The 16,006-nt window shown below is 38.7% G+C and overlaps 1 protein-coding gene across 2 annotated transcripts; it reads left to right on the top strand.

Moving 5' to 3' along the window:
- The first annotated feature begins 501 nt into the window (after positions 1-501).
- On the top strand, positions 502-11,260 carry lhx6b (LIM homeobox 6b). Of its 2 annotated transcripts, XM_032515553.1 has the most exons (9): positions 502-738; positions 1,375-1,505; positions 2,144-2,275; positions 2,765-2,886; positions 5,456-5,676; positions 6,423-6,523; positions 6,625-6,720; positions 9,910-10,081; positions 11,129-11,260. In XM_032515553.1, the coding sequence occupies exons 2-9, from the start codon at positions 1,503-1,505 to the stop codon at positions 11,209-11,211; spliced, it is 930 nt and encodes a 309-aa protein (XP_032371444.1). In that variant the 5' UTR covers positions 502-738; positions 1,375-1,502; the 3' UTR covers positions 11,212-11,260. The 2 variants fall into 2 exon arrangements, with proteins under 2 accessions (XP_032371444.1, XP_032371443.1); XM_032515552.1 differs by having other exon boundaries at positions 502-1,505.
- The last annotated feature ends 4,746 nt before the right edge of the window (positions 11,261-16,006 follow it).

The following is a 16,006-nucleotide window of genomic DNA, read 5'->3' on the forward strand; positions in this document are numbered from 1 at the left end:
TGGAATCCTGTCGTGAACGGATTTCTTTTATCAGAACTTCCCTTCCACTAACCATTTCAAAGTGCATGTAATCGTTGTTTAGGCTCTCTTGAAAAGGGACAACAAGGTAAGATGGATAAGACTGCAAAAATGAACTTTAAAAGTCCTTTACAAATTAAGTAGGCTACAGGCCTATATGATGGATAATTACTAGCAGTGTAAAGTTCGCATCATTATCTTCTCACACCTCTTATCCCCCCATCACTCTGCAATCAGTGAAGAGATTTCCATCAACTAATTCTGGCCTCCGGTCTGGAACCATCATTTTCAGGAAATAAGAGAGAAGTTTCCGATAAGTAGAGGGTGATTTCAGCCAGATTATCACCATCATCTTTATTTTTTAATGAATTCCTACCCTGAATATTCTTGTGAGCCTACAGAAAAGGAGGGTAAACCCGCAGGTCATGCCGGTCCAATGTGCAGCATCACATCCTGTCTGGCTGAACAGGGTGTAAACTTCGAGTCGAGGCGAAAAGAAGGAACCACAGCGGACAGTCGGTCAGGAAGGCACACACTGGTGCCGCTGGTTTGATCGCCACAAAGTTCATGAAGTTGGATTATTTTTTTGAAAGAAAGAGAATATAGCCTCTTGTCGATTTTAAAGAACAATAGATCACGGAATTATTTGGATATTTAGTTTGTGATGTTCTGGAGACGATTATTGGACGATGTTTTCGCTGCTTTGGGGAGGTTTTCCATGTATGAAGTATATGTTTATCTATTCCCATATAGGCCATTTCTTTTTATTTCACTGTCTCCAATATTTATACCGTAGCTGCAATTAACATGATCTTGCATTCCCGTTAATTTTGACAAAATGAAGGACAACACGGACTTCGGATTGCCACCCAAACGCGATTTTTTTGGCAGTTTATGAATGCAGCTGTAATCACCCAGGGGAGCCTCAAGTAGGCTACTTAAATGGGTCCATCATGAGAACGAGACAATCAAGCTCCTTTATGCCTCGAGATCAGCTGCAGTTTCTGCACATTGTCTGTTATGAATAGACCGATCTCCAATTGAGCCTCTTCACTTCAGATTTTTCGATTTTCGATTACAGCTATTGAAATTAAAATGCGCCCTTTTTTTCTCTCTCTCTCTGAGCTTGGTGGCTCGGTTGCCTTTTCTTGATTGCCAGATGAAATTGACACTCGGGTTGCCACTTATCAAGCGAAGCATTTCAATCCACCGCTAATTGCAGATAGTGCCATCCTTTCTTTTCACTGCGTGTGATTGCATGGGAATAGAGCCTCCTATATTGCGCACAAGAGGAATGATCGATCAAATATAAGGTTTTTTCCCTTCTAATTGCATCAAAATGTCTTTTGTTGCCAGGGTTTAAATGCACGAGAAACTGTTATTCGTTGTTTTGTACCGGATATAGTGTGGGTTGGGGCAGAGATGCGTAATGCGCAGAGCAAGCTCCATCTTCTCTCCAAATAGGCAGCGTTCAAGACCCGAAAATGGTGAGTCACAAACATCTGGACGAGTTTGCTTTGCAGCCTTTTGATTTCTTTGTCTTTCAATCTGTGTAAGGTTATTTGATTCCTCTTCTTCCTGAACTTTTTGCCTGCGGGATAACCTCGGCAGGACTCTGAATTTGGCAGAGGTTCAAGTTTAATCAGCTAGACAGTAACTAAAGGCTGTGTGTATCTGTGAGGAGACTAAAGCCATCAAAACTCCATTTATTCACGTTTCATTTTCGGATTACAGTTTAAAAAATGCAACATTTTTAAGACGGGAATAATCTTGGTATTGTAAAATGTAGCCAAAAGGAAACACCAAATGTTAGAATTAGGCCTACTTGTTGCGCGGATGTGTGAACATGTAAGTTCATTAATGCAGGCAATGGGCTAAATATAAAGAATAGCCACTGGATAAAAAATAAGGCCTTTTTTGGAAGTAAATTAAATTAAAAAATCTATATTACATAGGCTATGTGTTTTTCCAGGATTGGATCTTCATGTTACCATGTCTGAACTATTTCACGGAACCTTTTTTTTTTTGAGTGAATCTACTCTTAATAATAAATACATGAGGGGAAATCAGCAATGACGATGACGCTGTCTTCTCTTTGATACAAAACCGTGTTTTTTTGACGCAGTCTAAATCGGAGGTGAAGAAGGAGTCCGGTGAGTTCAGTCCGTCGGAGGCCGCCTGCCACTGCTCTCCTCCGGCGGCCAAGAACCAGTGCGCCAGTTGCGAGATGGAGATCCATGACCGATACCTACTGAAGGTGAGAAATACCAGGCAAAAGGATCAATATTTACACTCTCAGAAAGAAAGAATTGCGGATAATAGGCTATCCGCAAAGCTACAAACGATTTAAGATCCAACTCCTTCTCTTAATTTTGTTAGGAGCTTTTCATGTAATTCATTTCTTTGTTTTTGTCTTTACTTCTACACTAGCTGAGATTGATCTCAACAAAATATGAGCGTAAATAGGCACAAAGTATATGTGGTGATAATTTTATGACTTAGGCTAGTATTGTCCTATAATTCGTTTTATTTATTTTTTTCTCGTGAGGCTTCTTTCATCCTTCCGTTTGTAAAAAAATTAGTAAGGAAGGCTTCACCACTAGTTAGTTGAGGTTTTAATTAAACAATAATGTAGGCTATGGCCTGTTGTTTAACATCTCGACGAAAGTCTCAGTGCACTGATTATCGGCCACACACTCAGTGCATGTGCCAGTGAGTGTGACTGTATTCTTTTGAACCTCCACAGGTCAACAACCTGAATTGGCACTTGGGGTGTTTGGAGTGTTCAGTGTGCAGAGCGTCGCTGCGCCAACACAACAGCTGCTACGTGAAAAACAAAGAAATCTACTGCAAACTGGATTATTTCAGGTATCAAATCTCTGAATTTATTCTTAGCTGTTTAGGGATTTTTTTTTTATGACGCGAGCATTTTCTAGAAATTATAATCTTTCATTTTTTACATCATCGGTGAAGTTCATTTTATAATGTGAAAGCGTAATTAACTGCAAAACTATTTAGTTTAATAAGTACTAGCCCAAAGCTTAATTCGGTAATGGAGTCACGGCATTGAAAACATGATGTCATTTTTAGTGTGTGTGTGTGTGTGTGTGTGTGTGTGTGTGTGTGTGTGTGTGTGTGTGTGTGTGTGTGTGTGTGTGTGTGTGTGTGGGTGTGGGTGTGCGTGCGTTCGTGTGTGTGTGGGGGGGTGCAGGCTGTATATACATTTCTAATTAATAATTAAATGACATATTTTGAATGAGGTTAAATTCAAATGTGTCGATTATCTAAATTACATTTACTTTAAAGTTTATTTTAATTAAATAAAAAACGACATTCGCGTTGTTTCGCCATGTCGATGTAGTTTATTCTGAAACATATATTGCAAATTGCCTGTGCACGACACGTAACCTATGGACTGCTCCACACTACAGTCCATCGTTGTAGTTTCGAGGCAAATTCATTTAACTGCAGATGTCAATTGCATTTGTTGAGTAGAAACAACAGCCTCCCCGGCAAAAATAATTGTCACAATGGTCATTTGTCTGTTAAATGACACTTATGAGCGAAAGGGTGAAGTTGTGTCGGCGCCACCCAAAATTCTGATACTGATATGTTTTATCTATATTGTAAATCTCCCATTAAATCCCCAAATTCTCACAAACGATCCCTGATAAACCAATGCTTTAAATAGAGACTTGAAGACCATCCTTACTGTTCTTTTTTATGTTGATAAAAAGGCATGCAGACAGACCAAATATGCATATTACCATCATAATCATTTTTTTTAACCATTATTATTTCTTGACATGCAGCATGATAGATTAATTCCTCTCTACTTCGATCCCGACAAAAACGTGTTTTTATAAAATATTTCAGACTACATTTTAAGATCTTTTAAGAGTTATTGGATGGCACTTCACCTTTAAAAGAGAATAATACATCTTCAGAAACAGGTGGAACCTTGTCTAATGACTTAAATATTATTTCATCCAGGTGATGAATGATTGTACATAATTTGGTTTATTCTTCAAGGGGGTTTTACAGCTAATTGATCTTTGCTCTCCGAGATCAACTTTTGGACTCAACACGATTTTCTCAGCGAAAAATACGTTCTGCATGGACCATGATGGGCTTTTAGTCGACAAGGCCTTACATAATACATCACAGCAGACCACTAACTAAACCATGTGAAACAAATTCCCAGACTGTAAAATGACAATGAACACAACCCTCAAATTAAAAGAGGTGGATTACTGACAGAGCTAAATTGATTGCCCCCACACCCTCAACTGCATGTCAATGAGATTTGGTAGTTTGATTGATGGCAAATTATTTTGAAAATTTGCACCACTAATGTACAATATTAACTGCATTGTTTAATATTAACTATACATTATTTGTGTTCAGTAGAGAGAACCTTCATGAAAAGTTTATTATTTTAGTTCATATTGTGGTCACATTGTGCATATTCTTTAAAAAAAAAAAACACACAATGGTGGAATGTAACTAAGTAAATTTACTCAAGTACTGTAGGCTACATAAGTACAAACTTGAGGTACTTATACTTTACTTCTCCTCCATTAGAGAGAAACATGTTTACTCCACTGCATTCATCCGACAGGTTTAGTTACTAGTTCCTTTATTGATTAAACTTTTTGTACACAGAACACATGCAGTTTGTAAAAGATCATGATTAATTTTATATTAAACTACCCAACAATATACAGTACAGGCCTGAAATGATTAGCTGATTCAACACTTAGTTGATTGACGGAACTGTTTTGATCGTTTCCAGATTCTAAATTGTGTTGATTTTTCTGCAATGAGTACTTTTACTTTTATACTTTAAGAACATTTCCCTGATGATACGTACATACTTTTACATAAGTAACATTTTCCATGCAGGACTTTTACTTGTAACATAGTGTTTTTACAGTGTGGTATTAGTACTTTTACATAAGTAAAGGATTTGAATACTTCTTCCACCACCGCACACAGACACCTTTTTAAGGCAAGGACAAATAAAGAGACAATTGGCTACTGAGCACAGACATTAAAAAGCCACCTCACCACCCCTCCTACAGGACACCAAGACTGAAAGATACACAGAGATGCTGTTGGTTGAAAAACTGCAGCTGAACTTTAGAATTTAGTTTACTCTGGAAAGCTTCCAGATCAACAAGAACACTCCTCTGTGTAGCTGTTATACAAAATACAGCAAACTGTGTTGAAATAATATCACAGACCATCAAAGAATTATAGTTTTACTGATGGAATGTAAATAGCCTCAGTGTGCTGTGTAGCTGTACTATAAAATAATGAAAAATACTGAATAGGGTTTGGTTAACAGATACTCAATCTTTAAATAATCTGAAAAGGATCAGGTCATCTGTAATTTTAACCAACCATCACCTGCCTGTTTCCTTCTTCCTCACAGTAGGTTCGGCACTAAGTGCGCCCAGTGTGGCCGGCAGGTGTACGCCAGTGACTGGGTTCGGCGGGCACGGGGCAGCGTGTACCACCTGGCCTGTTTCGCCTGCTTCTCCTGCAAGAGGCAGCTGTCCACCGGGGAGGAGTTCGGCCTGGTGGAGGGAAGGGTGCTCTGCCGCAGCCACTACAACATCATGCTCGACAACCTCCGCAGGGCCGCAGAAAATGGTAACAATCATAGTAAATATTGCCCACTTCTCAGTTTGAATTACTAGTAAAAAATAAGTTATTTTCCACACTGGCTGACAACAAAACAGATATGTTGCCTTTGATCTCAATCCAGGTATATCAAGTGGAATATTAAAATACAAGGAACCTTGTTTCATTATAAATGCATCATTATATAAAAAATGTTTTCAACACTGAATACCATACCATACCAATATTTGATCTATGTTAACTTATTGAATTCAAGATATTGTAAAGATCTGAGGGTTTGAACAGAGATTAAATGGTTTAGGACAGGTAACTTAACTCGGAAAAGAGGGTAGTTTTGAGGAAGTCTAAGAAAAATAATCACAGTTAGAAAACAACAGAGAGGACCATTTCATCCTCAGTTCATCATGTTACCTGTCTCAAAAAAGCAAAAGTCTGTTATGTTCCATATGGATCCTAAAATACATACCAACCTTGTTATTTCTTATATGATCACTGCTGTAGTGTGAGTCTGCTCTCTGTTGTGCTTTCAGTGAGTAAAATGTAGGCCGTAACAGTATAAAAACTTTGGACTGTGCGGTGGTTGGCAAGAAAACGTTTTGTTACATGGGTTGTTTGGACAAAGCTGAGCCGCAAGAAAATTGGCCTGTAAAACTTATAACTATGTTGATGTGTGTAATTTCACAATATAATGAGTGAAATGTAGTTTTCTGGTGAAGTGTCAGTATGTGACCTGTTGTGACTGTGCTCTCTTAAAGGCACAGGACTGACTCTGGAAGGAGCATTGCCCTCTGATCAGGACTGCCAACCAAAACCAGCTAAGAGGGCGCGGACATCGTTCACTGCTGAGCAACTGCAGGTGTGTGGGTGCAGTGGTACCAGTGTGTGTGTGTGTGTGTGTATGTGTGTTTGTGTGTGTTTGTGTGGGTTCATGACATCCATGACTGTGTGTCCTCGCAGGTGATGCAATCTCAATTTGCTCAGGACAACAACCCTGACGCTCAGACTCTACAGAAACTGGCAGAAATGACGGGTCTGAGCAGACGAGTCATACAGGTAGGAAATAGTAAAACACTCTATGATGCAATTTTAAAAGTTCTTAGACTAATGGTCCCTAGCTGGAGGTTGAAAGATTTTTAAGGGGTTGTGAGATGTTCAATGGACTTTTCTTTAACACTTTAGGCCTCTGAAAATTGTTCCGATTAAACTATTTAAAAAGGGGAAAACAATCTTTGATTGAGCAAACCACAAACCGCTTTGAACTATACATTATGCTACATTAGCTCTAGAATATGCAATATATAATACTCACATAATACCTTTTGAAGGCTCATGAAGATGCCAGTATTTTTTTGATATACACATCTTTACATTTTTTGAATTTTATTTGAGTTTTGGGAGTCTAAAAACTCAAATAAAATTCAAAAAATAGCCAAGTAGAAAAGGCGGAGACAAAAGAGTCAAGTAAGTGAAAGAAGTTTCCCATTGCTTGTTCAAAAATTAGAAAAAATTAAAGGGAAAACAGAGTTTTTAATCCAGAATGGACAGACTCTCATGTGTTCATGCTTCCAACTGGGAGTTCAAAACCGGTTTGCCTCATATGCTCTGAGATCGTTGTTATAATTAAAAGCAGGAATGTGATGTGCCACAACGAGACAAAGCACAAATCTTTTGAACAATCATACCCACTCAAATCCAAACTGAGGGCACAGAAAATACATGATTGAAGAGCCCAATGTGATCAATCCACCAATATGTTTGAGTCCTGACACAATGATTCACCACCCAACAACGTGCCAATGAAGGTTCCCTAAAGTTGCCTGAATTTTGGGACAACATAAAAGATTTTTTCACAGACTCAGGAATTGTCAAGGAGTGCATGAGTGCAGTAACTGAGACCTTACAGGAGGGGAAACAAGAATTTTGTGAAAAAATCCCTCAAATCCCCATGTTGGCATCAACAGCCACATGAAAAACAGAAATGTTAACCAAGGATGTGCTAGAACAGCTGGATCAAGCAATTCGCAAGGCAACCTGTGTAGATGAGTCAACTGATGTGTCTGTCTGACAGTGCTCAGCTGTTAGTTTATGTGAGATTTTTCAACAGTAAGAAGAATGGGTTGACCTGTTGGGTGTTACATCCCTTGATACCGGTACAAGAGGAGAGGACATCTGCCTGGCCTTAAAGAAGATGTTAGCAGGGAGGTAATGGAATCAAAAAAAGTGGTTTCCATAACCACAGATGGAGCCCCTGATATGGCTGGGACAGATAGAGGAGCTGTGGCAAAAATGAAAGAGGACAATCCTGAGCTCATCTCTTACATTGCATAATTCACCAAACAGTCCTGTGCGCCACCCTCACACGAGTATGCTGAGGTGATGAACACAAGGATGAGAACTTCCTCAGGGCATCCTCTTCCCATCAGCATTGCATGCTCAGGGAATTCCTCAGAAAGATGGATGCAAATGCTGATGACCTGCTTCTGCACAACAATGTCCGATGGATCTGCAAAGGCAAAAAGAAAATTGCAGCTTTCTTTTCATAGCTGAAGAACCAGAAGGCAACACCGTTTTCTCAATTTTTGGAAGATGAGAAGAACATGGATACCCTGGCTTTTTTGGTTGAACACCTGAATGAACTACATTTAAAGCTACAGGGCAGGGACAATTCAGTTTGTGACTGGATGACAGCTGTCCTCTCCTTCCAAAAATAGACTTGAGGTCTTCAAGTTAGACCTGCAGAGAGACTGTGCACATTTTCCATCACTGAAGGAACAGGTTCAGGGTGAGAGATCAATCTACATTTGTTGACTTTGTTGACAAGCTGATGGTAAACTTCAGCAAACGTTTTGACAGCTTCAGCCTTGGACAGCAGCTCATCCTGTTCATTTAGAACCCATTGCTTATCACAGATGTCACTGAGTTCTTAAAGGAAGTCACACAGCACTTCAGGTGGGTAAATGTTGGGGCTCTCCAGCTGCAACTGATCCATCTCCAAGCAGATTTGGCCCTGAAGGAGCAGTTTGGACGAGCTGTCCCTGCCACTTTCTGGTTCCAAATGGTCTCAGAGACCATTTTCCCAGATCAGAGGAAAGTGGCACTGTACATTTTGACCATGTTCAGCTCCACCTACACCTGTAAGTTAGAAGTGTTAAAGCTGTTTTGGTAAAGCTGTTTAGTTGTTAATATTTGTTGATTGCTTATATTTGAAATGCAGCTGAGTTTTTTTTTTCTTCTAAAAGTAAGCACTTTATTTTAAGATGGCTTTTCAAAATATCTTTATTTAATTTTTAAATGCAAACCTTATTTTACCTGAAAAGAGAAAAAAAAAAGATTTTATTATTTTATGATTAAAGAGTCCAGTTCAATATGGAAAGTAACAATATACATTGTTGGAATATTATTGAATTGTACTCCTTTTTTTATTTGAAAGTCAGATGTTGACTTCATACAGATGTTGATACTACTTCTAGGCTGCTTCAAAGTATATAGCACTGAATAAGGCATATTAGACATTATGATGTTCCGGACCTTTGCTTGAGAATTTTTTCTCTAACTGGACCTTTTTGAATCTTAATTGAATACCCCTGTTTCAGGCAGATCACCACCTATATCCAGTGAATTTCCCCCAGACTTCCACATGTCGGGGTGGAATGATCTATGAAAACTAATTTAGATGAGTTGTTAAACGTTGTTGCTTATCACCCCTTTAAATTTTTCTTTGTATAGTATTTATATATATGTATTTAATAAAGGGTAAAATGTTTTGAAAGTTTAAATTGTTTTAATTTGTATCCTAAGTTTATCAAGTTGTGACCCCCCAGATTTGGATGGAAACTAATGATTCGTATCTGTAGCACTATATATCCCTTAGTTGCATTCTTGAGACAAAACTACTTGAGACAAAACTGATAATACATATTTTTTTTTTTAACTGTGGGATGGTCAAGTGAGAGATGGCATTCTCTGGGTTATCAGGTGGTCTGACCAGACTTCAGACCATTTTCAACTCTTAAACTCTTTAATGACCAGTGAAGGTTAGCAGTGTCATACTTCAGAGTGAGTGTATTTTCGTTTTAGGTTTTGCACTCTAAAACCATTATGCTGATGGATAAAATCCTCCCGCACCACACTGATAAATAAATAAATGGGATGTGGTGAGAGGAATAGCACTCGTGATTTCCAGTGTTGTTGCATTTCCCCCCTGCTTGCTGCTTGTTCACAGTATCCTTATTATTTCACCAGGTTTGGTTTCAGAACTGCCGTGCCAGACACAAAAAGCAGCCCCCTCAGTGTGGCTACTCTCAGAACACTCCGATGTCCAGGATGCCTCCATCGCTGCCAGACGATATCCACTATTCACAGTTCAGCAGCCCGGACCGACCACATCTATTCGCCCTGCATGGATACCTGGACAGTGAGTTTAACGGTCTTTATGTCAGTTCCATTCTGTTGAGTTTGTGGTATTGTTGCACAAAGAAAAAGAAGTATATGATAACATAATATATGAAAGGCAGAATGACATGCACTGCTTTAAATGCTTTGATTATATTAATTTCCCAACATTTTAACTTCATAATCAGCTGTTTTTGGAAATTTGAGGTACTTGTACCTGCCGCTTTATACTTCTTTTACACTGCATTTCACATGGAATATATTTCACTTTTTATATTCATTACGTGTATCTGACAGCTGTAGTTACTAGTTATCAGGCAGATAAAAACATGATTAGTATCTAAAATATGATGCATATTGTTATAATTTAAACTACCCTATAATATGCTACTACAAAAATTACAGATACAATATCCAATAAAGAATAATAGTTAAGATAGGAATATAAATATGGAAAGGGAAAACAAACAAAGGATTAAAGTTCAAGAATTAAAAAAAAATATATATAGATGTTTTAAATATAGTATAAAGTGTGTTTTGGTGTGTACATATTGAAGTTTGTCACAACTGTACAGCAAAATGTATAATGCCATTTTGTTTGCACTTGAGTAGAAATATGCAAATGGAAAATGCAAAGGATTTTGGAAGAGGGATCCTTCCTCTGTTGCTCTTCTTGAGGGTTCTTCCTTTTTTCTTCCTCGGTAAAGGCTTTTTTAGGGGAGTTTTTTTATCATCTGAATAGAAAGTCTGCTGTAGCCTACAGACTGTAAAGCCCTTTTTAAGCAAATGTTTGATTTGTGATTTTGGAATATATAAATAAAACTGACTTGATTGAAATGAATTACAAAGGACATTGTGATAATGTGTTTAAGCCTAAAGTTTGAAACACCGTGTAGTTTTAAGAATATACAGTCTAAATATCCTGGATTTCTTTCCTTACATTGGACAAAATGTTCCTCTGTGGCTTCAATCATCATTCAGGAGTTGTTATCCCTCATTAACTAAATTACATTAACATGTTAACGTTGCTACACAAACTCATGTTCTTCCTTTTGTCCTCTTCGTGCAGCTCATCCCTTCTCCGTCCTCACCGCCCCGGGCCACTTGGCCCACCCGTCCATCCCTTTACCACAGCTTCCCATCAGCCGCTGACCTCCTGCGTCTCCTTTTTCGCATCGTAACCACTCTGATGTAGTGAAAACAAAATTCCTTTGGGACGTATTGTCAGTAATCGGCTCTGTTTGGGAGTCTAATCGCCCAGGGCATGCAGGATCTAGGTGATCTCTTTTCAATCAGTTGGATTCTTCTTTGCTGTGAGACTGCTAAGCGGACTTGTCTTTTAAAGACAGCAGATTGTGGAGAAATGTCCCATCTTGATGCTAACATGGAGAAGAAAAGAAGACCACTTTTATTTAGTTTTTCCTCTTTTTGGTGGAACACAAAACACTGAATCAGGTCAGGATTGTTTTCCTTTTGTTTACCCACTCATAAAAGGTATTTTAATCATATTGCCGCAATATGAAACAAGGGAGTGTTGTAGCAGTATTACAATTAAACCTCAGCATTTGTTTTGTATTGGTGATGAGCACATTTGCAGCTTACTGTTGTTTGTTGTTGTATTGTTGTCAGAAAACTCTTATTTATTCAGAACAAAACTTCACTTTTAAAAAAAGCACTTTTAAATGTGTCTTGAAATGAAATAAGTCAGTGATTGTACATTGTAAATATTGCTACAGTTTAATAAAATGTATCAGAGCTGTTATAAAAATGAACAATTTAGTATCAGGTTTAATTGACTCATGCAGAGAGAACAAGATTGTGTGTGTGTGTGTGACAATGTCTGGATGAACACACATTTTCAAAGACAGAAATGTGAATGCATCTCCACATATATTATACGCATATACTGTTTTTATGGAGCTACACAAATCGAAAGGTCGTCTGTCAGAGGTTAAGTACCTGCAGTAACCTATTATTGAGAGCAATATTCTGCGACAAACCTGCACATCATCTCCAATTTACATGCTGTACTTAACAGGAAATGTAATCAATACTATGAGCGCGGCTATTGATCTGGCAGCTTGTTGGCTTTTATGAGGCCTTTTAACACAGATTATCCACAGTTGTTACATTGATTGACAGCACTTAAGGGGCTGCAATGTGAAGAACGAATGAGATACTTTGAGTTAAAGGATATCATTAGATCTGGATTTTCCAAACTGAATCAATGTGCTGTTTTTTTACCCCTAAAGTAAATTCATGAATGTGCCACATCCATGCATTACTAGTTTCACAAGCCCCCGAGCAACCATTAGCCCAGCATTCATACAGGATTTTTGAGGTTGGACGAGATGTTGATTTTTTTTTTTTAGAGTTTAAGAAAATCTGAGGATGAGGCCGGTATATATTTTTTACATAAACACGTAAAATGCACAAAGGATCCCTTAAATTAGTTTTCTTTTAAAGCAATAGCTCCACATTTTTGGGAAATACATTTATTTGCTTGCTTGCTAAGATTTAGTTAAGGTTGATGAGCGAGACAGAGTCCTTCCCCTCATGGGTGGCTCGATTCAAACCGGATCAAACACTTATTTGTTTCTAGCCATTCACTACAGTTCATATTTTCTTCCTAAATCAGGTCCTATGGTTGTCCATTAAAAGGGGCGGGTTATTGCCACTTTATTAATAGACTAGTAGCCACTTGGCTTAGCTTAGCAAAAACACTGAAAACAGTGGGATAAAAAAGCTAGCCCTTTGTTTGTTGCAACTGCTCCCAGCCAAAAAATAGAGCTACATCCCCAGTGATTTTAGCCCTGTAAAAATAGCAAATTGTTGTTTTTACTTTTCTAGAACACAGCCAGGGTAACTGCTTCCCCCTGTTTCCAGACTTCCGGCTAAGCTAAGCTAACAAGCTTCTAGCGCCAGCTTCATATTTAGCGTACAGATGTGAGAGTGCTATTGATCCTGTGTCTATAAAGAAAGCAAATAAGTGTTTTTACCCAACATTTCTAACTACCCCTTTAAAGATTTGTGACCAAGAGCAGGATGTTTTTGCAGGTAAAAAAAAAAACGCTCAGTGCTCTCTGGTATGCAAATGATGTAGGCTAACGGTACTATTTAAATCCCATCAAATACATCTTTGGCATTTTTGTGCTTCTGCCCAACCTTTAAGGTTGTCAAACATCTTTCTGAGAGGATTATCAAACAGGAAAGCAGCAGGACAACACGGTGAAATTGGCCATAGATAGCTACCCAAATCATTCTGGGAAAAAAATACAGCCTCAAATGTAAAATTGTAAAATTGAGTCATTTTCTGGCTTTGCATCTGTCCAAACTAGTTGCTGCCCCCACCATTCATTACACTTAAAAACGTTGTACATTTTTTGAGCATGTGTGTCTACGTTGACACTGCGGACGTAAACATACACGCCACTTGGCATGTTATTGCAAGAAGAAAGCAACGGTTTAGTTTAGGAATCGTGACGCGCGGTTGGGTTTGGGAAAAGAAGAATAGGGTTAGCTTTGGTTAAAAAAAGAAACCAACGGCTGAGTTTAGGAAACATGACACGGGACATTACCCCTGGTCTCCTGTGTGAAAGTCTTGCATTTTACCTATCCACCACCACGACCAACCTCCCTGAGCAGATTTTCACCCTTTCGTACTACTCGCCACGGCGTAAATTCCCACGCAATTGCAAGGTAATGTAAGTCAGGGGAGGAAAAACAGCGAGTATGCGTCTTGATTACACGGCAATAATGGCATACGAATTGACGTACATACATGCGCTATTTCATGAGATCCGTCTGTGTAGAGACACATATGTATTTATGCATGAAGAGGTTTGGTTATTCGATGAATATGTACCTTGACCTGTGACTTATGAATGACCTGTAGTTTTCTAAGCTTTCCCTTTGTCTCATCATACCACAACTTGGTGTTTCTAGAAATTCCACCACATAGGCCATATCAGTAGGCTACTCTTATTCTTTCTTAAACTTTATCTTTGAACTCAACTTTTCAAACAATCACTTCAATCATTTCTATCCAGGAGGGCACCTGTTCAGGAAAATGAAGCTCCTTCTTATGAAATTTTAGAACAAAAGCTGTCTATATGCTGAGCGGAGAGATTACCAGGCTGATATAGTTTGGGCCACCTGCCAGCACTACACTGTAAAAACGCACATGTCTTCCCCATTAAAGTCCCTCTCAGATATGAGAACTCGAGGCAGCATTTATGCATGTCTTCTCTCTATGCACAAGCATCCCAGAGCGTTTAAGCCGCCCCGGTTTGTCATCGTGTAATGCGTCCACCTTGGTGATTGGCAGCATCAAGTGGTTACAGATGAAAGCGGGCCCCCTATGCTAATGAATAGGCCCCTGATTGCAGAGCTGCTCGCTCTCTGAATTACAGCGTCGCCCACCTAATGAGGAGATACACTGCAGTGCCCCTCGTCTCTGCGTATTCACATTTCTCTCCTTCACGCTGATGAGCTCTCCCCTGCAAAACAGTCAACAAGACCTCTGTGAAAGATTGCAATGTGAGCCATCTTCATCAGGACCCTCCTCCTTCTCCTCAAGTTTATTTCAGACGCTGCATTATGCTGGCAGGTCTTCTAATTTTTTTCCTCTGCTTCACTTGAGGACATTATTTGACTGAGCTCAGGGCATGCAAAGTCTAAAGTCTAAATGGCTGATGAGCATGATAACGTCAGTTTCAACTCCTAAATAAAATAATTTGCAAAATACATTTTAAGAATATCTCATGAGATAAAAGAAAAAATCTCATTGTACCACCAAACTGAGTACGTTGTGCTAAATGTAATTACAAAAAGGCTATCTTTGTGTACTGTATATTAATATTTAAGGTGTGAAAGAATCATCAGGAAACACAGGTAATCAGTTATCATAAAATAAACATTTTAGGGACTGTACACAATTATTAAAGTGGGGCTAAGCCTTATGTTTTACTTTGTTGTAGAGAAAGCCCTTTTAAAGGTTTATCACCTGGCCAATTGAAGCAGAACATGCTAGCTACAGATGATAAAATCAAGCATCAACATGCAGCCAATAAAACAACTTGGCTAGACGTACTTTTGTCCACGTCCTGTCCGAATCAAGGACCCCTTGCTTCAAATATTGCTCTGAATTTGGAAGAAAAAACTCTGGACTTTTAGGACAATGGTTAGTTTAGTTTTTAATCACTTGTAAACTTCATACAGCTTCAAAATGCATAGTTTTGTTGTTTTCTTCCAACAACAGTTACTTATTTCTCGTAGACTCATATCTAAATGTAACACCATCCATCAGCTGTTTGGTGACACAGGAGCGAAAACCAGCAATTAGAACTCCTTTCAGACTAAAGCCTGACTAAATGTTTTGTTCAGAACTAGACTATCTGAGGCTTCAGAGCAGGACCACGTCAACAAACAACAGTGGTGGGGTTAACACTACATGAGTGAACATTTTTAGGCGAAATGTCATTTTTTTAGGTAAACTGGACCACAATGAATTTACTTTGTGGATCAGGGTGTTTTGTTTAAATGTGGATGTTGCACAGGCCTACCATTTAACCCAGGCTATAAAAGTTGCGCACAACTGAATTTGGTATCAAGTTTCCAAACAAAGCCAAAATAAAGCAAAATGAATGTAATCGACTTTGGACTATGGGTAGGTCAGTACATAGTATACCATAGAAATACAGAGAAATAAACAAAGAAATGTAAACTATGACATTTACAGTAGCGCACAAGAGCAGAAAGAAGGCTGACGAAAAGCAAGGAAATAGCTGAAACATATGATTCACTTTACCCAGGCCGACGGCCAACCAAGCACTATGCAAAAATAAACACAGGACTCCAGAGTTCCCAGAATGTGTTTATTTTGGGGGAGAGAACGTTTTTTGAAATATCACAGCACTTTAGCTTGATTCATATGAAGCTGTAGCAG

Source organism: Etheostoma spectabile, chromosome 5 (genome assembly GCF_008692095.1).
Source record: "Etheostoma spectabile isolate EspeVRDwgs_2016 chromosome 5, UIUC_Espe_1.0, whole genome shotgun sequence".
NCBI classification, from domain to species: Eukaryota; Metazoa; Chordata; class Actinopteri; order Perciformes; family Percidae; genus Etheostoma; species Etheostoma spectabile.

Coding starts and splice junctions, on each gene's coding strand:
- lhx6b (XM_032515552.1), top strand. Junction 6,524..6,624: donor TCACTGCTGAGCAACTGCAG/GTGTGTGGGTGC, acceptor GTGTCCTCGCAG/GTGATGCAATCTCAATTTGC. Junction 6,721..9,909: donor TGAGCAGACGAGTCATACAG/GTAGGAAATAGT, acceptor TTATTTCACCAG/GTTTGGTTTCAGAACTGCCG.